This window comes from Hemibagrus wyckioides, linkage group LG09, assembly GCF_019097595.1.
Source record: "Hemibagrus wyckioides isolate EC202008001 linkage group LG09, SWU_Hwy_1.0, whole genome shotgun sequence".
Classification (NCBI taxonomy): domain Eukaryota; kingdom Metazoa; phylum Chordata; class Actinopteri; order Siluriformes; family Bagridae; genus Hemibagrus; species Hemibagrus wyckioides.
Genome location: NC_080718.1, coordinates 17,101,399 through 17,125,949, shown reverse-complemented (window position 1 = coordinate 17,125,949; position 24,551 = coordinate 17,101,399). Strand labels below are relative to the sequence as shown.

The following is a 24,551-nucleotide window of genomic DNA, read 5'->3' as shown; positions in this document are numbered from 1 at the left end:
TAAAACAAATATGATTAAAATAGAAAAAAGTAATGGGTAAACACTTCCAGTAGTGTAAACAAGACATACCATTAAACTAAGGTGTAAATAATACAAATACAGAAAACATGATGTTTACAAAATGAATCACTCTTCGTTCGTTAAATTGTTTATATTAGTTTATATTTTGATGTAATTTCAGTGAATCCTGGCATGTTATTGCATCACTAGAATGTGATTAAACCACAGGACACTGTTGAGCAAGAATCACACCATATCTCCTGACTACATGGGCAGTGATGGCTCAACTCTTGGTTAGTTCTCAGAAGGTCAGGTGTTCCAGCTCCATGGGTGCTGCATCATGGCTAACCCTGAGCTCTGACCCTAGCTTCTTAACAAGCTGGGATATGCGAAGACAAGAATTTACTTTGCTCTAAGTAACACCTCCGCCTTGCGTGTGAAAAGTTTGCGTGATCTCACCATGCTTCTGGGTTTTCCCAGTCCAAAGACATGTGTTGTAGGCTGATTGGCATCTCTGAAATGTCTGTATGAATTGGTGTATGAGGGTGTAAATGTGCTCTGTGATGGGGTGGTACCCTGTTCATGGTGTCCCTCACCTTGTGCCCCGAGTCCCCATGGATAGGCCCACAACACTGTAAGGTAAGCAGTGCAGAAAATGAAAGGAAGGGTGGATGGCCTACACATAATGCTTGAGATGCCACCTAGTGGTTATATTGCACAAACCTCATTTGTTAATCATGTAAACATGCCTGCATTAGACAAAACAGGTATGTTGAGGCGAAAGTACCTAATACTCTTCCTGTTACTGTTCTATAAATAGAGATCCTTGAAGGCATGTGCTTTATGAAACAAGGTGAATATTTCATCACAATGTCTTTAAATGCAATTTAAGATCAGTGGTAACTCAGTGGTAAAGGTTCTCAGCTAGTGATCATACTGTTCACCTGTATTACTGGCAATGTTTTCTGCTTTGCAATCTGGTAAACCTCCCAGCACTTCAGAGACTGCTCATTACTCATGGTTCAGCACTAGATAGCTAGTTCCTACTCCTTGTTGACAAAAAGCTAATCATGATTCAAAATAGCTAAACTAATAGCTAAATTATCCTTTTGACAAAGTCAAAGCTGCTTTGTCAAACAGCTATGACATTTTTATTTAAGTGCACAGCTAATATACTGCACAAAATATAATGCATTGTACAGAGCGTACGTTTAATATCCACAGCATCTCATTGCTTTTTTGTTAGTAAACCACCCCTTGTAAGAAACAGTGGAAAAGATAAAAAGCAAACAAATACAAAGAAGGCCGTCTCAACTGCTAAAAGTGTAGTTAAGCTATTAACATATTAGTACCACTACCTAACACTGATGCCTTGACATCATGTCTCAGTTTTCCTGCACAAGAATCTGCCAAATAAATTAATTAAAGTTAAAAGAATCTACAAGAAAGCCGAAGTGAAGTAGTACTCAGTAGTGTTTATAAGACAATAAATTTATTTAAACAACACAGGGAAGGACACTGCAGTTCTAATCATCATAGTTCATGTTTTTTTTTCTAAAACAATATTTTCATATTAAATGGTTTAAAGCCTGATGCAAACACAGTGTATACATGCAGTACATAATACATGTCATAATAGGAAAAGGGCAAAGTAGGAAGTGCATTTCATTTCTACTTCACTTACATCAAATAATATTTCCTCCTTACAAATACAGACTATACACTGACCAGGCATAACATTATGACCATCTGCCTAACATTGTGTTGGTCCCTAATTTGCTGCCTAAACTGCCCTGACCCATCATGCACTGTGTATTTTGACACCTTTTTTTTTATCAGAACCAGCATTAACTTCCTCATCAATCTGAGCAACAGTAGCTCGTCTGTTGGATCAGATCACATGGGCCAGCCTTCACTCTTCACATGCATCAGTGGCCGTCCATGACCCTGTCGCCAATTCACCACTGTTCCTTCCTCGGACCATTTTTGATAGATACTGACCATAACAGACCGGAAACATCCCACATGTGCTGCAGTTTTGGAGATGCTCTGATCCAGTCGTCTAGCCATCACAATTTGGCCCTTGTCAAACTTGCTCAAATCCTTACGCATGCATTTTTCCTGCTTCTAACACATCAACTTTGAGGACAAAATGTTCACTTGCTGCCTAATATATCCCACCCACTAACAGGTACCATGATGAGGAGATAATCAGTGTTATTCACTTCACCCATCAGTGCTCATAATGTTATGCCTGATCAGTGTATTTTCTGCTATGACATGGTTATGGTTTTTCCTTCCTCAGACACATTAAAACCGTAAGCTCAATTAAAGCTTAAGCATAATTATTTTATATATCTTTGTACTTTGTAGCAGGAAGCATTGTTGCCTCACAGCTCTAGGGTTCCTGGTTTGATTCTGAGCACTGTATTATCTGTAGGGAGTGTCTGTGCACATCTTCCCCACTATATCCATGTGGGTTTTCTTTGGATTCTCCAGTTTCCTCCTGAAACATGCCAGGAGGTGGACTGGCTGTGCTAAACCGTGAACATGTCTGCATGATGCCCTGTTATGGACTGGTGTTCACATCCAGTATGTCCCTGTGATCCAGATCAGGATGAATGAAATCTTCAGTTGTCCTGTCCTATAAATATGGATTATTGTAATATGTTGCCAGTACACTGAACAGAACTGCAGGTTGTAATATTCTATATGCTCAACACAGTATGCATACTTGTGTTAAGTAGGCGTCTCCACCAATACACACTTTGTCTTATCTCCTCAGGCTCACACAGCTCTATCGCCACAAGACATGGGTGCACTTTGTACCACGTACTGCCCGAGACTGCACGCGCATTGCACGCTCGTGATCCTTCAATTACCAAATTCAAGCAGCAATTTTAATCAAACCCTTTATACAGATTAAGCAGATTGTTAGGCACACGTGTTTATTTTTTTATTTGGAGCAATGTCTTTACAAACTGCCGATTTAAAGCATTATTTACTCCGTGTGCGCTAGCTCGTGCTGGAGTAGCAGGGTGACGCTTCTCCGAGGCTCCGCCTACCGTGTTCGCGGCCTCACGTGACGTCACACCCCATCGCCGGATCCGTACTCCACCCGCAGGAGCAGCCATGATGGTAGGTTTTTCTTCACAATTCTTCTAACCTGCTCAGTGTTTTTAGCTTGCATGTCTTTTCTGTAGGTTTCCTCAGAGGTGAACTGTCGAGAAAATGTGTAAGCGACGCATTTTGTGCTCTCTGTGCTTTCCTTTTGACAGCAAGAAGGGCTGGACGATGGTCCCGATTTCCTCTCTGAGGAGGACAGAGGAGTAAGTTTTTTTGTTGTTGTTTTTTTTCCCCGTCTTTGCCAATTCCGTCGAGCCTGCTGAGGCATTTCGGGATATTTCTTCTATGCAGTGTTCACTGGATAATATTGGATTTAGCTGTGTCAATCACGTCACGTCATGGTCAATGTCGTTTAGTGCTACAGGCTATTAGCCAGGTACTGAGAGTCAGTTGACTTCCTGCTGGCAGTTAGCTAGCTGCTATCACGATTGGGAAGAAACGCAAACATGCGGAACCGTTAACCCACTTAACTCCTTTAACCCAGTGACAGCAAGTTTAGACAGCAGTCTGGGCCATTTTCATATTATTTCATGAGTCTGTATCAGCTTCTCTTGTGCCTTAAGCTGGGGGAAGTGTTAAGAGTAAAGGCTGTCAGTTCCAGAGAGTGGTGTTACTCTTACTGGATCTACACGGATTGATTGATTTTTCACTTCTTCCTCTGTCATTCTTCCTGAACTTCCCTTTCCCCCTCCAAAACCAGCTTTAGTCTTATTTTCATTCATTTATTCGTGGCCAGGGCTGTGGTTTGTACAGAGCTTACCTCAGCAACTGTGCATGAGGAGAGACACTGATCCATAACACTCCATCACACCTAGGGACAATGTATTGTAGTGCATTAGTATTACACTAGTATACCTGGCATGTTTTTGGGAGGTAAGAGGGAGCCAGAGAAGCTGGCGCAAACTTAGACTGGCATGAAAAGAACACCTTCTAACCCAAGCTTAGAATCGAAATCGAGCCCTTTTTCTGATATACTGTACATATTTACAGATTCCGTCCCTCAGTCCAAAACCAGTGATTGAGAACTGATACTTAGTTAATAACTTTAGAGATTCATCTTTCTAATGTGAGTTTTTGTGCACAATGTGTTGAATTCCTAAACACGCGAGTTGAAATCTGTGTGCGAGGAATAATTGATTATTCATATGTTTTACAGCCAAGGGCCGTTAATGTGGACCTTCAGACCGATGCTACATTACAAGTGGACATTTCAGACGCTCTGAGTGAGAGAGACAAAGTGAAATTCACCGTCCATACAAAGGTATGCAAAAATGCAGCTAGGGGGCATTTTATTGTGATGCAATTTTTTTATGCTAGGTTTCGATTTGATTTTTATCTTGCAAGGAAAAATATATAAAATTCAGTCTGCTTTATGTTACTGTGAGTAAGTTAGAGTACCAGTTATAGAAATGTGTGTTATGACGTAGTTTATTTCAGTAGTGACATTGTGACATAGCTCAGCCCCATTCAAGCATATATATATATATATATATATATATATATATATATATATATATATATATATATATATATATATATATATATATACAAACACATTGTTTTTGGATTGAATAATATTTATATATATATTGTTATGCCCTTATAGAGCACTCTTCCCAACTTCAAGCAGAACGAGTTCTCTGTGGTGAGACAACATGAAGAGTTTATCTGGCTTCATGACTCTTTTGTGGAGAACGAGGAATATGCTGGATTTATTGTAAGTACAGCATAAATGTAGAACAGACATTTTTGTGAGCCCTAGAAGTTCTTAACTTGCACAATTTCCAGAACTGGGATTAGAGGAAATGTACAAGGCAGTTGGCCTCAAGACCTCAGGATATTGTCTTAAACTGTAGCTCTGTACTTTATAGGTCAGGGAAATGCACAAAGCTTGATGCTGCACTGTCATAGGAGTGAATTTGTATACTGTTCAAGTCCAGTGCATCACAGGAAATAATAAAAATGACATTGGCCCAGTTTTCCAAAGGCATCACAGCAGAGTGGCCACTGTACGGAGGCAGAAGAAAAGCCATTACCTGCTAATAGAATTTTATTTTTTCTTTGCAATAGATTTTTGTGGTGCATATGACGTACTTCTGAAGGAGAAATATGTTGGGTATGACAGAACGATTTAGCTGCTCAGTTGTACCACTCTGCACTGGTTAATATTCTGGCTTGCTCTGTTGCTGACTGATTTATTTCATTTGGAAATTGTTTTGGACCCAAGCTTCTCTGCACAGAAAGCTATATAATACCTCTCAAGTGAATTATTCCTAGCACTTAACATTAGATGCAGTGTTTGCTATGTGCATGTAAAGAATGACACGGTGACCACTGATATCATTAGTGTGAGTGCTCCATTAGAATTACTCTCTGATTGTCAAAAGACAAAACAGCGATATAAGCAAGGAAGATCATTAAAATGATTATTAAAATGTTGCCAGATCCCACCTGCTCCTCCGAGACCAGACTTTGATGCCTCAAGAGAGAAGCTGCAGAAGCTGGGTGAGGGTGAAGGCTCCATGACCAAGGAGGAGTTCACTAAAATGAAACAAGAACTCGAGGCGTGAGTCACTTTCACTTACATATCTGTCAAATATAAAATGGTTAACAGTTTTATTGTTGCATTGTTTTATGAGTCGGTATCAGCACTACTAACTCGTATTGTGTTTCAGCGAATACCTGGCCATCTTTAAGAAGACCGTGGCGATGCATGAGGTTTTCCTCTGCCGTGTTGCTGCACATCCTGTCCTGAGGAAGGACTTAAACTTTCATGTTTTCTTGGAATACAACCAAGATGTAAGTATGTGTGCATGATAAGTATGCACCATATTTCCTGGCCTGTTATAACCAGTGATGCGTGAACCACATGTTCAACTGAACTATTTCAAGCTGAATATGTTTTATGAAAATAATGAGCTTGGTAAATCCTACGATTTAATTTCACTTCTACATTTTTGCTTGTCTCTGGCAATGGCAGCTAAGTGTACGAGGCAAAAACAAGAAAGAAAAACTGGAGGACTTTTTCAAGAATGTAGTGAAGTCTGCAGATGGAGTACTAGTGGCAGGTGTTAAGGTAAGTCATGTGAATATAATGTGACAGTCATGTGAGTGAAAACGTTGCAGGAAATGATTTACCAGTGGTTGCCTGGAATTAATTTATTGTTGCCAGTGTTTATATGAATAACAGTTAGACCTGACCACCACTTCTTTCATGATTAGTTTTTGAATTATTCATGGAAAACTTCTATGAAATTTTATTTTACACTTAAACCTGTCACTCTCTGTGTTTGAGTACAGGATGTAGATGACTTCTTTGAACATGAGAAGACATTCCTCTTAGAATACCATAACCGTGTCAAGGATGCCTCTATGAAGTCTGACAGAATGATCAGGTCTCACAAAAGTAAGTTTAATTTTCATATTTTTCTAAGCTTTTTAATATTAATGCGTTCATTTACACAGACTTTCTAAATGTAGCACTGCGGTTTATTTAACGTTGCGCATGACGTGACTTTGTTAACTGTCTAAACATGCATAAAGAAACATTAACATAACCCCGTCTCCTTGTTTTCTATTAACTTTTTGAAAGCATTCAGCGTTCAACGTTACTCAATGGTCCTGAGAGACATTTTCATTTTATTAGGTAGCGCCAAACAAACTATTTAGCAGAGGGAAAATGAGCGTGAATAAGTTTAAATGTAACCTACTTTTCTGATGATCATTTCACCATTATTCATTTCCACTGGAATAAACATTAATAGTTTAAATAAGAGCACAATATCTCAAAAGAAATTTCAAGAATCATTACATTTCATAATAGTCATGGACTTAGTTATCATACACACACCAAAATTATTTCTTTATGCCCCATGACAGAATGTTACACTTAAACTGACAGCTCAGATGTTTATCCTTCTGCCCGTGTTTATGCATGTGTCTGTCTGTGCATGTATGATATCCCACTATGCATTATTTCAAGTAGTTTATACCCTTTTTGAATGCATTAATTTACCCACAAATATGGAAAGCAGAAATTCTCAGAGAAAATAGTTGCCTGAGAAGGAAAAACTGATTACATGTTTCTCATGGCTGAATCATCTCTCTGTTGACATACTGCTCATTATGTGTATTACAAATCTGAGTGAGCTGCTCATTCTTTTTCCATGTCTGTATTAAATGACCCACAGATGTGGAGAATAAGCAGAGTGAGTTTGTCTTTTAACTGAGTGAAAGGATGACTGAGTCAGTGCATGAATGAGTGATGGCAGTGAGTTTTTCCAGAACGAAGCCTGGCACAGGAATAGCTGTGTTTTGTGTTGGAGCTGTGTAACACAAGCTCTGTTTCAGGCGCTGCGGAAGACATCAACAGAATTGCCTCCACGCTGTACACTTTAGGGACCCAGGATTCAACAGACATGTGCAAGTATGGCACTGATACCGTCACATTATCAGCATGTTTTCCCACTAACGTTCCATGTTTAATCTGCTAGTAGTGTGTTTTTTTGTTTATAAAGGTCCTCAGCACAAATGACTAACAATACATTCAACTGTGAATCTTTTCTTTTCTCCGTCACCGTACTAATGTTTTAAATCAGCCAATCTGAAGGTCTCAGTTTGTCATAGAATAAATAATCACCGAGTTGCTTCCCCTTTTTCTCAGTTATATATTGCAACCTCTGTTAATTTCCCAGGCATTGTACTATGTCTCATGATGCTTGATTACTGTCTTAGTCTTCCTGTCATTTGGACTTCTTCCCAGCGATTTAAATAACAATACTTTTGTGAAAGGGCTTTTGATTTGTTCCATCTATTTAGTAATCAGGCCCATGTGTGTTAGTATACAAGTGCACTTTAATGTTAACATCATTTCATGTGTTTAAAATGGCTAAATTTGTTTGTTGTTTTTTTTTTGCCCTCTTTTAGATTTTTCTTGAAAGTGTCTGAACTTTTTGAGAAAACACGGGTATGTAAATTTCAAGATCTTTTTTTTTTTTTTTTGCAGCATTTTTATGATCTCCAGCTTTACAATAGCTTCTAGTAAGAGCAGCAGCTTCTCAAGTCTTGTGATATGATGGGAGATCAGCTTAACTGTTTTAACCCCTTAAAATGTTTTAATCTTGGGAGGAAATAGCATACTCTGTAATTCTTTGGCAACCTCAGCAGTTTTACACCAGCACAAAGCTATAGGAATGAAGCACAAATGGTCAGTGTTCATAAGGTCACTTGCCTGTTTCCTGGTAATCCATTTTTTACAATTTTGTCTGTTTCCTGTGTAGAAAATTGAAGCACGAGTTGCTGCTGATGAGGACCTAAAACTTGCTGACTTGCTGAAGTATTACCTCCGGGAGTCACAAGCCGCCAAGGTACGCTGCCTGACCCTTTCTGCATATCATATCGTAAAACACGGTCAGATCCAGGATTAGTGGCACTCTTGGTAAAGAAAGGAAAGAAAGGCTCTGGGAAAAATGTTGTTAATGAGATAAATCTCCCACTGAAAATATTTTATTAGTAAAAAATATATATATTTTTGTCACAATTATTGCATGTAATACTTTACAGAGCAGGAATCTGTGATCACGCTTCAATACAGAGTCTCTTCAGTTCCTCAGTGGACTGAGGTCTTCCCTTCCGCACTGTCCTCTTCAGCTCATCCTACATGTTTTCAATAGGTCTTAGGTCAGGAAGCTGGTTTGCAATGTCAAAAGCTTAATTCTGTGAACATTAAAAAATGTCATGCTTCAACATCCAACCACAACCCAGTTGTATCTTTTTTAGCAGAGACAGTCTGATATTCATTTAAAAAGAATATCCACTGGATCTTCAAGATTTTCAGATCCTCAATGAAAAACAGCCCACAACATCACAGATCCTCCATTTTAGGTTTTTATTTTGTACAACCCTCCCTTTTCTACCAAAACCACTTCCACCAAAAAGTTTTATTTTTTTTCCCCTCATCTTATCATAGAACCTGGTTCCAGTAAACTCTAGAACTGACATTTTTGGGTTTGAATAAAGAAAAGGCTCTCTTCTAAGCTATTTGGCGCACCAAATAGTTTGTTGGCATAGAGCTGGCATGTGATTATATATTTGTAGACTTTGTGAGCCAGAAATATCTGCAAATCTCCAGCTCTAACCAACCTCCTTACTGTGTCTGGGAGCAAAATCTACTTTGCGTCCTCATCCAGGAAGACTAACTGTAGCTCTGTTTGGTTTTAACTACATAATTATTGCCTCAACAATGGATATGAACTTTCTTAGGTGTGGTGCTATTGTTTAACGTCATCACCTAATTTATGAAGCTCAACATGCTTTTGTTTAATTTCATTTATGTACACTCTAACTAGGGGAATTTGGCTTGTGTGTCACCTCATATATGAAACGGGAAGTCATGAATGACTGCTTACGATTTCTCAAGTGAATTGTTTTTTTGTTTTTTGTTTTTAAAAAAAAAGTAAAATATTAGGTGGAACATGCTTCATTTACATTCTGAATTTTTAGAGCTGCAAATAATTGTGACATTGAGTTTGTTAAAACTGTATATTTTAATAAGGCTTTACACTGACCTAATTTTGCCCTTCAAATTGTCAGTGTGAGATGACTGTTAAACCACAAAGAGGTTTTTTCCTTAACATTTCCTCTTCTGTTTGTTTGTTTGTTTATTTATTTATTTTTTATTTTTATTTTTTTTAAACGCCAAGGTTGCCAGTAGCTATGGAGCTGACCATTCAAGTGTAATTTGCAGTCTTACAGTAATACCACTCCTATATTGCAGCATGGAAATTATGGGGTTTAGGGTTACAAGTGTAGTCATGAGTGTAGGTTTAGTGTTTGTGCTGAGTTCTGAGAAATGCTATCATTGTCCTTCAGGACCTGCTTTACAGACGAGGAAGGGCATTAGTTGATTACGAGAACGCAAACAAAGCTCTGGACAAAGCCAGGGCTAAGAACAAAGATGTCCTTCAGGCAGAAACCACCCAGCAAGTTTGCTGTCAGAAGTTTGAGAAAATCTCAGAATCGGCTAAACAAGGTATTTGTTGTTTCAGTGTATTTCTTTCACTCTGAAGAGTCTCGTTGCGACTAACAAGTCGACATGTTTACATGTAAATGTCATTGCGTTTATCTGAGATTATATTGGCATCATGCAAAATTTCTGTTTGGTTAACAAACTTCCTGTTTTCATTTCCCCACAGAACTGGTAGATTTCAAAACAAGAAGAGTAGCAGCATTCAGAAAGAACTTGGTGGAACTAGCTGAGCTTGAACTCAAACATGCTAAGGTAACTATATATTCTATGAAAAAGCTATGAATGCGTGCAAATCCTATTTAGTTGTCATGGTATTCACTGTTCACTTGCCTTTTACATTTTAGGGTAATCTCCAGTTGTTGCAAAGCTGCCTGTCTGTTCTAAAAGGGGACACTTAAGACCCTAAACTGAGGTTCACTAGGGCTTTCCCTGTTTGGTCCCGTCTTACTGGGAGGATGGAGGGGGGAGAGAGAGAACGCATACCTGGGGTCTGTTTGTCAAGAAACAGTATGTATCACTGTTTATATCACTACCTGAGACATCATACTCCCTCCACAACCCCCTTAAACTGATGCGGCCCACTGTGGAAGATTTCCCAAGTCCACACAGCACAAGAATCTACAACAACTTCATCTAATCACATCTTGTAACTTCTGATCGTTAATTGACGTTTTCATGGGAGTCGCTACATCAACATATATACATTGATGTCTAATTGTTTTTCTATCTCTGGTTAATTTTTGGCTTATTGTAATCTTTAGTTTGGGTAATCCTTTTTGTATGGATGATGCTCAGCTGACTTGTTCACATTGAGCTAATCGTATGATTAAACTGTATGTTCACTCAAAGCCTTGTACATGTTGTATTAGTTTCCATTGTACTGCTCTTGAACAGCTTAATCTGACTAATAGTTCCTTTTTTTTTTGTTTTTTATTACTCTATAGCAAATTCAAATCATTTATTCTTTTTCATTCCTGATCATTATGTTTGCCTTAATATATACACTAATCTCATATTGTAAAAAAAACCCAATATGTATCAATCTGAAAACATTTCCCCCAGGCTTTTTAAGTGCACTGTATATGAATGTGTATTTTTCACAGTATGTGACCAAAGCTTCCATTTATTCAGATGGAGGAATGCTGATAAACAGTAATACCGGTGATACAGAAGGTGATGGACAAGACATTAAAACAAAAAATAAATAATACTGTTTACCTTATGTGATACAGTTGATTCCATGTGAGTGAAAGAGATGTCAGTTTTCCTCGGATTTTTAAAATGTACTCTCACCAGTTACAATAAAAAAAATATCTGATACAAGAGCATAGCTTGAAACATTGATGATGCAATTCATTTCATGCTTTACAAAAACCACATGGAACAGCAGGAGGCGGTGCTTAAGCCACACTGTGCTACACATTTACAGCGGTCATGTATTCTTCTCCAGGAAATGCTTTATCCTGGTCAGGGTAGAAGTAGTTTAAGGTTTGGTCACTAGAATCAACTAGGCTTTGTAGAAAACATTGCAGGCAAACAAAAATAATAACTGCTTCTCTGGAAGTAGATGGGACTGGTTGGAATTCCTTAGAGAGTGGTGGGATTGATCAGAATCCCTTTCAAGATTAAGGGTGATTAGTCTGAATTAAACTGAGACTCATAGAATTTTTCAGCAGGGCATGGTATTGTTCTGAATTTCTTCAGGAGTGAGTGGGAGTGGTCAAACTTCCTGCAGGACTGGGTGGGATTCTTCAGTTAATGAGGGAATGGGCCAATGGACAGAATTCTTATGAGAACATGAGCAATTGGTCAACATACACCGATCAGCCATAACATTATGAGCACTGAGAGATGAAGTGAATAACACTGATGATCTCCTCATCATGGTACCTGTTAGTGGGTGGGATATATTAGGCAGCAAGTGAACATTTTGTCCTCAAAGTTGATGTGTTAGAAGCAGGAAAAATGGGCAAGCGTAAGGATTTGAGCGAGTTTGACAAGGGCCAAATTGTGATGGCTAGACGACTGGATCAGAGCATCTCCAAAACTGCAGCTCTTGTGGGGTGTTCCCGGTCTGCAGTGGTCAGTATCTATCAAAAGTGGTCCAAGGAAGGAACAGTGGTGAATTGGCGACAGGGTCATGGGCGGCCAAGGCTCATTAATGCACATGGGGAGGGAAGGCTGGCCCGTGTGATCCCATCCAACAGACGAGCTACTGTTGCTCAGACTGCTGAAGAAGTTAATGCTGGTTCTGATAGAAAGGTGTCAGAATACACAGTGCATGACGGGTCAGGGTTGTTTTGGCAGGAAACAGGGGGACCAACACAATATTAGGCAAGTGGTCATAATGTTATGCCTGATTTGTGTATATTTGTTACCAGGTGGGATTGACAAAAAATCCTTCAGGATTGATCAGAATTACTTCTTTTTGCCATCTATATCTATATCTAATTTATTATCCCATCCTCTCTGAGGTGTGGGATGTATGAAAACCTTCAAACTGTGTAGCTTTATGGGGAATTGGTTGTTTAAAAGCTGTTTCTTTTTCTTTTACTGACTCATCAATCAACCTTTATTTTGATGCGTCACGTGCAGGGGGCAGGACGACTTAACCCGGAAACCCTTAGCGGTCTGTTCACGGCATCCGGCGTACTTCCGGGGTTTACGTTAAAGCAAAGTTTGTAATATTTCTTTAGTTTTCTTCTGGATTAAAGAAAACAATGAACCGAAAAGAAGAGTATGATTCGTACGAGATTGAGGAACCGAGTGATGAAGAGAGAGCATGTAGCAGGTAACTGCGTTCGGAAAATAATGCGATCATTAACTAAGCCGAGTGTGTGCTGTAGTGTGGAGAGCAGACTGCAGAGAGAGAGAGGAACGTGCTGCAGAAGGGGCTTTATCTTAAAGCTGTTATTGATTAAAATAAATACAGCACGACGTCTTTATCTTAAAGCTCTTATTGATTAAAATAAATACAGCACGATGTGTTGCTGAAGCTCTCCTCTAACTTTCTAGTTACAGCTTTGCTACGATTTAAAGTCTACTCTGTGTTTGCCTTTCTACATTTCATACCACAACTCTATTACCATTGTATCCCGGGCTAGGAGTGCTGTTTTTAGATAGATAGATAGATAGATAGACGGATAGCTATCTAGCTAGCTAGCTAGATATAGATAGACAGACAGACACAGACAGATAGATACATATACAGATAGATACAGAACAGATAGATTGATTGACTGACAGACAGATAGATAGACATATAGATAGATAGATAGATAGATAGATAGATAGATAGATAGACAGAGACAGAACGGATAGATTGATGGATGGATGGATAGATAGATAGATAGATAGACAGACAGACAGATAGATAGGCATATAGATAGATAGACAGACAGATAGATAGATACATATACAGATAGATACAGAACAGATAGATTGATTGACTGACAGACAGATAGATAGACATATAGATTGAGACAGGATAGATATAGATAGGCATATAGATAGATAGACAGAGACAGAATGGATAGATGGATGGATGGATGGATGGATAGATAGATAGATAGATAGATAGACAGACAGATAGATAGACATACAGATAGATAGGCATATAGATAGATAGACAGAGACAGACAGACAGATAGATACATATACAGATAGATACAGAACAGATAGATTGATTGACTGACAGACAGACAGATAGATAGACATATAGATTGAGACAGGATAGATAGATAGATAGATAGATAGATAGATAGATAGACAGACAGACAGACAGACAGACAGATAGATAGATATACAGATAGGCATATAGATAGATAGACAGAGACAGAACGGATAGCTTGATAGACAGATGGATGGATAGATAGACAGACAGATAGATAGGCATATAGATAGATAGACAGAACAGATAGATTGATAGACAGACAGATAGATAGGCATATAGATAGAGACAGAACAGATAGATTGATAGACAAACAGATAGATTGATAGATGTATAGATAGATAGACGGATAGATAGACAGACAGATAGATAGGCATATAGATTGATAGACAGACAGATAGATGGATAGATAAATAGACGGACATACACTATATTGCCAAAAGTATTCGCTCACCCATCCAAATAATCAGAATCAGGTGTTCCAATCACTTCCATGGCCACAGGTGTATAAAATCAAGCACCTAGGCATGCAGACTGTTTGTACAAACATTTGTGAAAGAATGGGTCGCTCTCAGGAGCTCAGTGAATTCCAGCGTGGAACTGTGATAGGATGCCACCTGTGCAACAAATCCAGTCGTGAAAATTCCTCGCTCCTAAATATTCCACAGTCAATTGTCAGCTGTATTATAAGAACGTGGAAGTGTTTGGGAACGACAGCAACTCAGCCACGAAGTGGTAGGCCACGTAAACTGACGGAGCGGGGTCAGCGGATGCTGAGGCGCATAGTGCGAAGAGGTCGCCAACTTTCTGCAGAGTCAATCGCTACAGACCTCCAAACTTCATGTGGCCTTCAGATTAGCTCAAGAACAGTGCGCAGAGAGCTTCATGGAATGGGTTTCCATGGCCGAGCAGCTGCATCCAAGCCATACATCACCAAGTGCAATGCAAAGCGTCGGATGCAGTGGTGTAAAGCACGCCGCCACTGGACTCTAGAGCAGTGGAGACACGTTCTCTGGAGTGACGAATCGCGCTTCTCCATCTGGCAATCTGATGGACGAGTCTGGGTTTGGCGGTTGCCAGGAGAACGGTACTTGTCTGACTGCATTGTGCCAAGTGTAAAGTTTGGTGGAGGGGGGATTATGGTATGGTGTGCTTCAGCATACCAAGACATTTTGGACAATTCCATGCTCCCAACTTTGTGGGAACAGTTTGGAGCTGGCCCCTTCCTCTTCCAACATGACTGTGCACCAGTGCACAAAGCAAGGACCATAAAGACATGGATGACAGAGTCTGGTGTGGATGAACTTGACTGGCCTGCACAGAGTCCTGACCTCAACCCGATAGAACACCTTTGGGATGAATTAGAGCGGAGACTGAGAGCCAGGCCTTCTCGTCCAACATCAGTGTGTGACCTCACAAATGCGCTTCTGGAAGAATGGTCAAAAATTCCCATAAACACACTCCTAAACCTTGTGGACAGCCTTCCCAGAAGAGTTGAAGCTGTCATAGCTGCAAAGAGTGGACCGACGTCATATTGAACCCTATGGATTAGGAATGGGATGTCACTTAAGTTCATATGTGAGTCAAGGCAGGTGAGCGAATACTTTTGGCAATATAGTGTAGATAGATAGATAGATAGATAGATAGGCATATAGATAGATAGATAGATAGATAGATAGATAGATAGATAGATAGATAGGCATATAGATAGGCATAGATAGATAGATAGATAGATAGATAGATAGATAGATAGATAGATAGATAGATAGATAGATAGATAGATAGATAAACAGACAGATAGACAAATACCGTGCCAGACTATGCCAGTTTTATAATAAAGAAAACCTTAGCTATGAGCCAGACAGCTAACACACATTGTTTTTAAGATGCCCACAATTCATAGTGACGATTTTGTCTGAATTTGTCAGAAATAAATCAACTGTAGGTCTTTCCATCTCTGCCCAAAAATCCTGCCTCCCTATGTAGCCACCTGAATGGTGCATGATATTGATGGTGCATGAAGTCCTTTCTGCAAATGAACAGTGTTTTCTTAACTGCTTTGGTTCCCTTAGCTCTGAGGATGAACTCGACATTCTTCTTAACGGCACCCCGGATCAGAAGAGGAAGCTCATTCGAGAGTACCTGACTGGGGAAAGCGAGTCATCCAGTGGGGATGAGTTTGAGAAAGAGATGGAGGCAGAACTAAGCAGCACGATTAAATCTATGGAGTGCAACTGGACGACTCCTTCCTCTCAAGGTTCCCATTACAACAAATGTGTCAGGTTTGAAGTGATCTTGGTGCATTTGCTGTGTAACATCACTGTATACTTAATTGTAGGTGAGACCTCTCAGACTAGCGGCAATACACAAAGCACTGACAGGAATCAGCAGCCTCAACAATATGATGACATATACTTTGACACAGATTCTGATGAAGACAGCCAAGCTGGTAAGAATGCCTTGAAGAGAATGTTGCATGTTGCCGCTTATATACGTGCATTAATAATTATATTTGATTGTTTTCGTGTTCAGGTGTCTCCCGGAGCCAGCGACGAAAGCAGCGAAGAGTACTAACAAATGACGAGTTACTATATGACCCAGATGAAGATGATCGGGATCAGGCTTGGGTAGAGGCCAAGAGAAAAGAGTGAGTACTGAAGAGCGTACCCCAGTGATGTTGAGTTCTCAAATCTGATTGGTCCAAATGTGTTAATTTGTATTCTAAATATATTCGTGGTCAGCATGACTCTGACTTTAAGAGAGAAAGTGAGCGTGGGAATGACTGTTTATAGCTGTTAAAACATGCAAGACTTTTGGCTATTTCAAAACAGTAAAAGGACAATGTGTCCTTCATTGATAAATAGAAAAGTATACAACTGGCAAATGGCTGTGATATAAAAGGAATAAAACACTTTGGGATGTGTTATACAAAAATAATTAACTTCACTTATTTTCTTAGAATAGCACAACCCTGTCATGTTTTATTCCTCACATGTATGTGTGTGTATATTTGGGTTGATAAAGGTACCGGAGCCGGAGACGACCAGCATCATCTGCGCACAGAAGAAACCAAACTCAGCCTCTACCAAGCAGCGATGCCATCCTCAACTGTCCTGCATGTATGACCACACTATGTCTGGACTGTCAGAGGTGAGGTGGCAATCAGTCTCACAACCTCAATAATAACTGCATTTCTATAATATCCATTTGTATATTTGCCTTAATAAGAAAGATCCTATTTTTACACACAGACACGAGAAATACAGGACACAGTACAGAGCCATGTTTGTGATGAACTGTGCAGTGAATAAGGAAGAAGTGCTGAGGTATAAAGCAGCAAAACAGAAGAAGCAGCGCAGGAAGAAGAGTCGTCAGGACCCGGCGGACACATCGGCAGAGTCAAAGCCTGAGGCAGAAGCTGAAACAGGTCTGACTGATTCCAGATTAGGTGGGATGGATGAAGAAGAGGTCTATCACCCAGTCAAGTGTACAGAGTGTTCGACTGAAGTGGCTGTGTATGATAAGGATGAGGTCTATCACTTCTTCAATATTCTTGCAAGCCACTGCTGATGAGATGCAAAGAACTCCAACTCTACTGAGTGAAGAATCCAAGCAGCTCTTGCTTGTTATTCAAACAGTTAAGAATACGTGTGTACTGAAAAAGGATTTAATGGTTTTGTGTATTCATGCACAGTGATGTAAAATATCTGTAAGATATGTTCTGATTTTTTCCCCATGTTTTAAAAACGTGTAATGCTTTTTTTTTTTTTTTAACTGTGTGATGCAGGACAGCCATTTGATATTACCTAAACTTCAGTGTAAAGTGTTATTACTAGATCACAGATGGTTTAAGTATGTTTATTTCTCACATTATGTGAATAAATTTGTTTCTAGGCTGTTGTTTTAAATGATCTGTTTTACAGTGGTCTAATGAATATGTTTTAGATATAGCAATTCAATGTTTGGCTCACTTCAGCACATATTTGATTCAAACACGTTATTTCTCATATCTTTTGACCATTTTGGCTTAGTGGTTAGCATTTTTGCTTCACACCTCCAGGGTTGGTGATCTGTTTGTGGGGTTGGGTGCAGAGTTTTTTCATGTTCTCCCTCTGCTTTGGGGAGGTGTCTTTCAGGTACTGTGGTCAAAGATGTCTTGTAGGCTGACTGACATCACTAAATTGTCCACAGTGTGCAAAAGTGTGATGGTGTGCAATTGTGCTAGGAGATGAATCCCCTGCGTGGTGCCCTCTCCACTGGGATGGGCTCCAGAATCTCCATTACCCTGCAGTTCAGAAAATGAACGTTGTCCATTTGTGTCCTGCTGAGATCTAACTCCTGTTTAACACAACATTGTTATAATACTGATCAGCCATAACATTATGACCACCTGCCTAATATTGTGTTGCTAATTCACTTCACCTGTCAGTGCTCATAATGTTATGCCCTGATCGGTGTATGTGCTATATATTAGTTAAGAATATTGAGTAAAGCCTAAATGTCACTATACACTAATTAGTGTTGTCATATTGTGCCTAAATAAATGACGGAATACCAAATGTAGATTACTAACCCAAACATGATAACCACTGTCCAGAGCATTTTATTAGGAACACTGGACTGATACTGGGTAGAGCATAATTATGAAGGTGTTCATCTCTGTCTTTAATTGTTGAGTGGTTTGTTGGCATTAACAAACCTGCAAAAAAAAGCACCTTGTAAAATAATTATGTACAATTCTCAGTTTTCCAGGTTCATTTCACACAGTAAAAAAAGCCTCAATCAAAACATATGCATTCAAATTCTCAGCTAAAATTCCTCCCATTTCTTCTTTACACAAAAGCTTACAATAAAGCTATTCATATACTTGTATGCATAAAAGTTTTTCCCCATTTTGCTTTTTATATCCAAACTCACCAGATCCCTTACGTCTATTCCCATATGATTCACACAGCCGCATGACAGCAGCTCGGCTCATCCCTACGTCACTAACGCCTTCCACCAATCAGCTTTCTGTAAAGAAACCGGAAGGGAGTGGAGGACCCGAGACGAACAAGACAAGCTGAAAACATGGCGTTAGGAGATGCGTGGAAACAAATATCGTGGTTTTATTATCAGTATCTTCTTGTCACGGCACTGTACATGTTGGAGCCTTGGGAGAGGACCGTCTTCAGTATCCTTTTCCAGAAAAGGTGGTGTTTATTTTGGGACAAAACTGTACCGCTGAAGTTACCGGCGCTAACCCAATTAGCAGGTAGCGTGTAGCTAGTGCAACAAGTTAGCGAAATTCTAAACGTTTATTAGTATACTGAGGAAATATAAACTTAACACTATTGGCATAAATCACCGTGTTCATATGTTTTGCGTATGATTCATATGAAATTACACTACATAAGGACGTATAATATTACTGTTATATTGTGATGCCCGCACGCGCTTGTACATTTAGTCAGGTTTTAAAGGTGGGTTAAATGTTACTTTCTCTGGAGATCGGGTTAGTTAATATAATAGTCCCTGTGACTTAATAGCTGAACGGTTTCTTATAGATTTTATCATGCATATTAGATGACGCGTTTAGAGCTTTACCGATACTGGCGTCATGGCGCCTCACATATATTATCATCAGGACAGACATCACTTGGATGCATCTCTTACAGCAACTTACTTCCGAGGTTGTAATTGATGGACGTCCTGTTTGTTTAAAAAAACAAAAAAAAAAACTTGTGTACTGTGCTGAAGTTTTACCACAGATTACATCTACTTAGATACAGTAGTGAGGGCAAAGTGGAGCTTCAGAAGCAGAGAGCATTACTCGAAGCGTTTCAACACATTAGACGTTCGTGACATCTAGTGGTCAAAAGCATGAAGTGCAGAGGCTCCGGCGAACAAAACTGCGCATGCTCGTGTTCATGCAAGCTAGTTTACCTAATTCACTCAAATCACCAGTTTTTAGACAGACCCTCCCAGTCCCAAGGTTGGGTGTTGAAATGAAGCTCTGAAAGTGTTTCAAAGTAAAATATTGTTACTGACGGCAGTTACTCTCTGTATGATACATATATAAAGTGTGTGTGTGTGTTTGCGCCTGTAAGCTGTGACAGAGTAACGTTTACATGTGCTTTTTGAACTGGCAGCAAAGAATTTTCTAACAGCAGGGTGTAAATTTACAAGTGGTAGTTAGTACAGTTTCCATCTGGACATTGGCCCTTAGGAATAACCCACTACATTCCCCTCTCCTATACATAGCACATCATTTCATCATTTGCCCTTTTATGTTTCTTTTCACTTCGCTTCTTTTCATTTCATTTGAAATACATACACCTATCCGGCATAACATTATGAACACAAGCCTAATATTGTGTTGGTCCCCCTTTCGCTGCCAAAACAGCCCTGACCCGTCATGCACTGTGTATTCTGACACCTTTCTATCAGAACCAGCATTAACTTCAACAATTTGCGCAACAGTAGCTCGTCTGTTGGATCGGATCACACGGGCCAGCCTTCACTCTCCATGTACATTAATGAACCTTGGTCACCCATGACCTTGTTGCCGGTTCACCACTGTTTTTTTCTTGGACCAGTTTTCATAGATACTGACCACTGCAGACCGGGAGCCCCTGACAAGACCTGCGGTTTTTCTGATCCAGTCGTCTAGCCATCACAATTTGGCCCTTGTCAAACTCGCTCAAAACACATCAACTTTGAGGACAAAATGTTCACTTGCTGCCTAATATATCCCACCCACTAACAGGTGCCATGATGAGGAGATAATCAGTGTTATTCACTTCACCTGTCAGTGCTCATAATGTTATGCCTGATCAGTGTATTTTCTTATCAAATATTTAAACAAACACTACTACTACTACTACTAATAATAATAATTATTATTATTAATGTTATTATTATATTTAACTTTCATTCATTAAAATTGTGATCTTTATGGATGGAAAAAAGTTACTCCTTTTTTGTCCTTCAGTCTTTATACACTTGTTTTAATGTTCATGTTAGACCTTTTCTCCAAACAGCTGAATTCTTTAACCCCATATCAGATTCTCTCCTGATATCTGTAGCAGCCATGGCTGTATACACTGGCTTCGTGTTTATGCCACAGCACATCATGGCCATTTTACACTACTTTGAGGTGATCCAATGACCAGCACGCCAACGGCTGCCCCAAGGTTTCCCCCTGGTGGTTCGAAACAGGAGTTCTCCTGTCAGCCTCTTATTCTCTCCTTGCATTTAGTGAACTGAAACTGGGGAAATCCGATGACAAGCAGGCAGAGGAGTCGTATAAACCATTCCATTGTCGTATCTGTGGCTATGGACCCTGTATGAGTGCACAACTTCTGAGACTCTAAGCACATACTGCCCTGTTAGTAAATGGTGCCCTGATAGTCAGCGATCATTGTATATACAATGCTGCAGTTTTTATAAAACTTTTTTTTTTTTTTTTTTTTTGCTTCGAGGGCAGTGATTTATTGAGAACGCTAAATATTTTCTGATAATAAATGTGTATATTTAAGTGTATACATATTTGTATCCGTTTTATAAAGATTTATTTTGACTGGTGATTAAATGATTTTGTTTGCCACAGTGGCACATTGTATACACTGTATGCATTGTATAGAACTTGTATCCTTTTCATGACCTTCTGTGAGAGCCAGTGCAGAGATCTGCCTGTACAGAAAATTGATTCAGGCTGCTATTTTAAACTTAATCTGGGTGGTAACACTCTGGCTCCTTCTCCATATATATTATTAAAAAATATTATTAGTATATTATTAAAAAAAACACAATCCAGTAAAAAAAAAACCTCTTTTACTTTATGTTGAACCTACATTTTCTTTTAGATGGCTTTACACAAGTTTCAGAAGTTATTTATTTATCTTCATGGAGTGTTTTGTATGTTCTTAATACTGTGTGACTGTCATTCTGCCTGAAAAGCAACTAGAGTCTCTTTGGAAATGTTGAACCTCCCAAATCTCAAGGTCAATGATCTGACACACACTAAAAGAGGAATTTGTTTTTGATGTGGTTATCAGTCAGGAAACTATAGTTTAGTCTGCGAGGACCAAAATTCCTACAGTATGCTTGAATAAACATACTTTATTTAATCTTCACGAGTTGATAAAAAGTTATGCTTCACTTTTCTGGACTTGGTAACTTGCACTAATGAGATGTATTGAGAAAAAGAAAGTTAAGGATAAGGAAAGTTACATGTGTAAACAAAAAAAAAAAATATATATATATATGGAAAAGCTGTAGATCCCATGTTTCAGACATATTTCAATATGCATTCGGATTCTTGTGGCAATTTAAAAAGAACTAATGAAGCTGAAGAGACTGCTTTGGAAGTTGGCTGAAGTGTAATGTACGAAAATACATAAAAGGCAGTACGTGCACAGACTTACCACCTGCGAGACCTTCTGTGGGAGGGTTCTTACAAACCAACCAATGACATCCAGTCTAGTTCTCAGATTCATCTCGCTGGCATGGAGTCAGAAAGAAAATAGCAGCTGGTTACTGTTTAAACTGCAGGATGAGGATGTTCTCACGTACATGCTCAAGGGTTGCCTGGACCTCAGATAGAGTGCAAATAGACTGGTCTGCCAACTCTGCAACTTTAGTGGGTTTAAAAAAAACTACCTGAGTTGTTATGGGCCTCTTTTTGCACTGTATATAGACCTATATACCCATGAGCTATACATGCCTGCTATAGTGCAGAGTTCATTCATTTGATCTTCATAAGTTATTTAGCATGAAACTGGTGCTAATAATTATGGCATTAGCATTGAAGGTTTGCCAATTTACAGTCCTGTCCGGAAGTATTAGAACAGCAGGAACAGTTCCTTTGTTTTTACTATACACTGAATTCACTTAGGTTTGAGATCAAAAAAAAGAATAAGACAATAGATCCGAATTTCAGCTTTCGTATATTTACGTCTAGATGGGTTAAACAACTTAACATGGCACCTTTAGTAGCAGTCCACCTCGATTCTCTTTTGCTGGTCAAAAGTATTGGACCATTGTCTTTTAATAAAATAACACTTCATTTTTGGTTGCATATCCAATAATTCAATTAATGTCCCAAAGCAGCTTTTACAGAACTATGGAAACAGAAAAAAAGTTACTATTTATCCCTAATGAGCAAGCCTGAGGTGACAGTGGTGAGGAAAAACTCCCTGAGATGGTATGAGGAAGAAACCTTTAAAAGAACCAGACGCAGAAGGGAACCCATCCTCATTTGCAATAGACTTGCACAGACAACACCAAACAGTTGCATTCTTTTTTTGTGGCAATTTTCCAGACACGTACCACAGCATTTTGAGCTGTTGTATGTTCCAGGGGGCTTTCTGTAAATGTAATGACTTCTCCAGTCAGCCTCCTCTTCAGCTGGTGAAACGCTGCTCTGTTAGGGGGAAGGTCTGGTGACTGACCTGGCCAGACTAAAACCTTCAACTTATTCACCTGATAAAGTTCTTTGTTGTGTTGTCAACGTGTTTTAGGTCATTGATTTGCTGCATGATGAAGTTTCTCCCAATTAGATTGGATGCATTTCTCTGTAAATTGGCGTCATCAATAAAGATTAGTGAGCCTGTTCCAGAAGTAGCCATGCAAGCACGAGCCCTGACATTACCACCACTGAGCTTGAACAATGAACTTGTATGTTTTGGATCATAAGCAGATCCTTTCTTTCTTCATACTTTGGACTTTCCATCACTGTGGTTAATCTTCCTGAGAGGCTAAGTTCCAGAACTTTTGTGGCTCGTTTATGTATTTCTTCGTGAAGTCTAAATCTGGCCTTCTGATGCTTACTGTTGATGAATGGTTTGCATCTTGTGGTATGGTCTTGATATTTCAGCTCTTGAAGTATTCTTTAAATGCTGGATTGTGATAACCTTTACTACGGCCTTGTGGCGGTTGTTTGGGATGTCACTGACTGTTGTTTTACTTTACAGCCCCAACAATATTTGTCATCAACTGATGTTTTTCTTGGCTGACCTGTCCATGTCTGAATTCTCAGTACACCAGTGACTTCTTTCTTCCAAAATGCTTGTGCAATGGCTCTGACTGATTTCTAAAAATGGCTTGTTCTTCTCCCATAGACAGCTCTCTGGTCTTTATGATGGTTTATCCTTTTTAACAACAAATACAGTGTTCACCATTAAAACCCAAGAATTAAAATTAAGAGCTAATCTTAATTTAAACAGCCAATCGAACAGTACACACCTGGGCATCAAGAATCACCTGTCAGTCACATATTCCAATGTTTTTTGTTCACTTGGGTTGGTTGAAAGAACATCCCATGTTCTATGTTGTTTAACACATCTAGCTTTAAATATCAATTAAATCTAAATCTTTTATCTGTTGTATCATATTCATTTTGTTTTCAGTGCATAGCAAAAACAAAAGAATCGACCTTGCTGTTCCAGTACTTTCGTAATGTGTGGTCATAATTGCGTGGTCTTGGAGCACCATCTGTCCTGCACATTTCAATGGTTTGCTGTAACACATCCACTTCAACCCAGGAAGGCCCGTTAGCTGGCAGATTAGTAGGATCAGGTGTGTTGTGAGCAGGAAAACACTGAGACGTGCAGGACCGGGTATACGCCGAGGCTGGGAACCTGCGTTGCTGCCAAAATAGTTTTGATTGGTACATCATTTTGCAATATGTTATCAGCAGGTATTTATGGTGCCTCTACAGGAGCCTACCAAGTTTATGAACACTTG

The 24,551-nt window shown here is 39.3% G+C and overlaps 3 protein-coding genes across 3 annotated transcripts; all 3 read left to right on the top strand.

Annotated features, from left to right (window-relative positions):
- Window positions 1–3,028: 3,028 nt before the first annotated feature.
- snx6 (sorting nexin 6) lies at window positions 3,029–11,478 on the top strand. Its single transcript, XM_058399630.1, has 14 exons — window positions 3,029–3,138; window positions 3,279–3,329; window positions 4,283–4,387; window positions 4,733–4,843; window positions 5,571–5,692; window positions 5,802–5,925; window positions 6,107–6,202; window positions 6,427–6,532; window positions 7,477–7,552; window positions 8,053–8,092; window positions 8,406–8,492; window positions 9,997–10,156; window positions 10,320–10,405; window positions 10,498–11,478. Exons 1-14 carry the CDS (start codon window positions 3,133–3,135, stop codon window positions 10,549–10,551), a joined length of 1,224 nt encoding a protein of 407 aa, XP_058255613.1. The 5' UTR covers window positions 3,029–3,132; the 3' UTR covers window positions 10,552–11,478.
- A 1,291-nt stretch (window positions 11,479–12,769) lies between these two features.
- Window positions 12,770–17,734, top strand: eapp (e2f-associated phosphoprotein). Its single transcript, XM_058399631.1, has 6 exons — window positions 12,770–12,944; window positions 15,896–16,080; window positions 16,162–16,272; window positions 16,356–16,470; window positions 16,848–16,973; window positions 17,075–17,734. The coding sequence occupies exons 1-6, from the start codon at window positions 12,874–12,876 to the stop codon at window positions 17,391–17,393; spliced, it is 927 nt and encodes a 308-aa protein (XP_058255614.1). The 5' UTR covers window positions 12,770–12,873; the 3' UTR covers window positions 17,394–17,734.
- Window positions 17,735–18,836: 1,102 nt separating this feature from the next.
- sptssa (serine palmitoyltransferase, small subunit A) lies at window positions 18,837–21,940 on the top strand. Its single transcript, XM_058399636.1, has 2 exons — window positions 18,837–18,996; window positions 20,870–21,940. The coding sequence occupies exons 1-2, from the start codon at window positions 18,894–18,896 to the stop codon at window positions 20,971–20,973; spliced, it is 207 nt and encodes a 68-aa protein (XP_058255619.1). The 5' UTR covers window positions 18,837–18,893; the 3' UTR covers window positions 20,974–21,940.
- The last annotated feature ends 2,611 nt before the right edge of the window (window positions 21,941–24,551 follow it).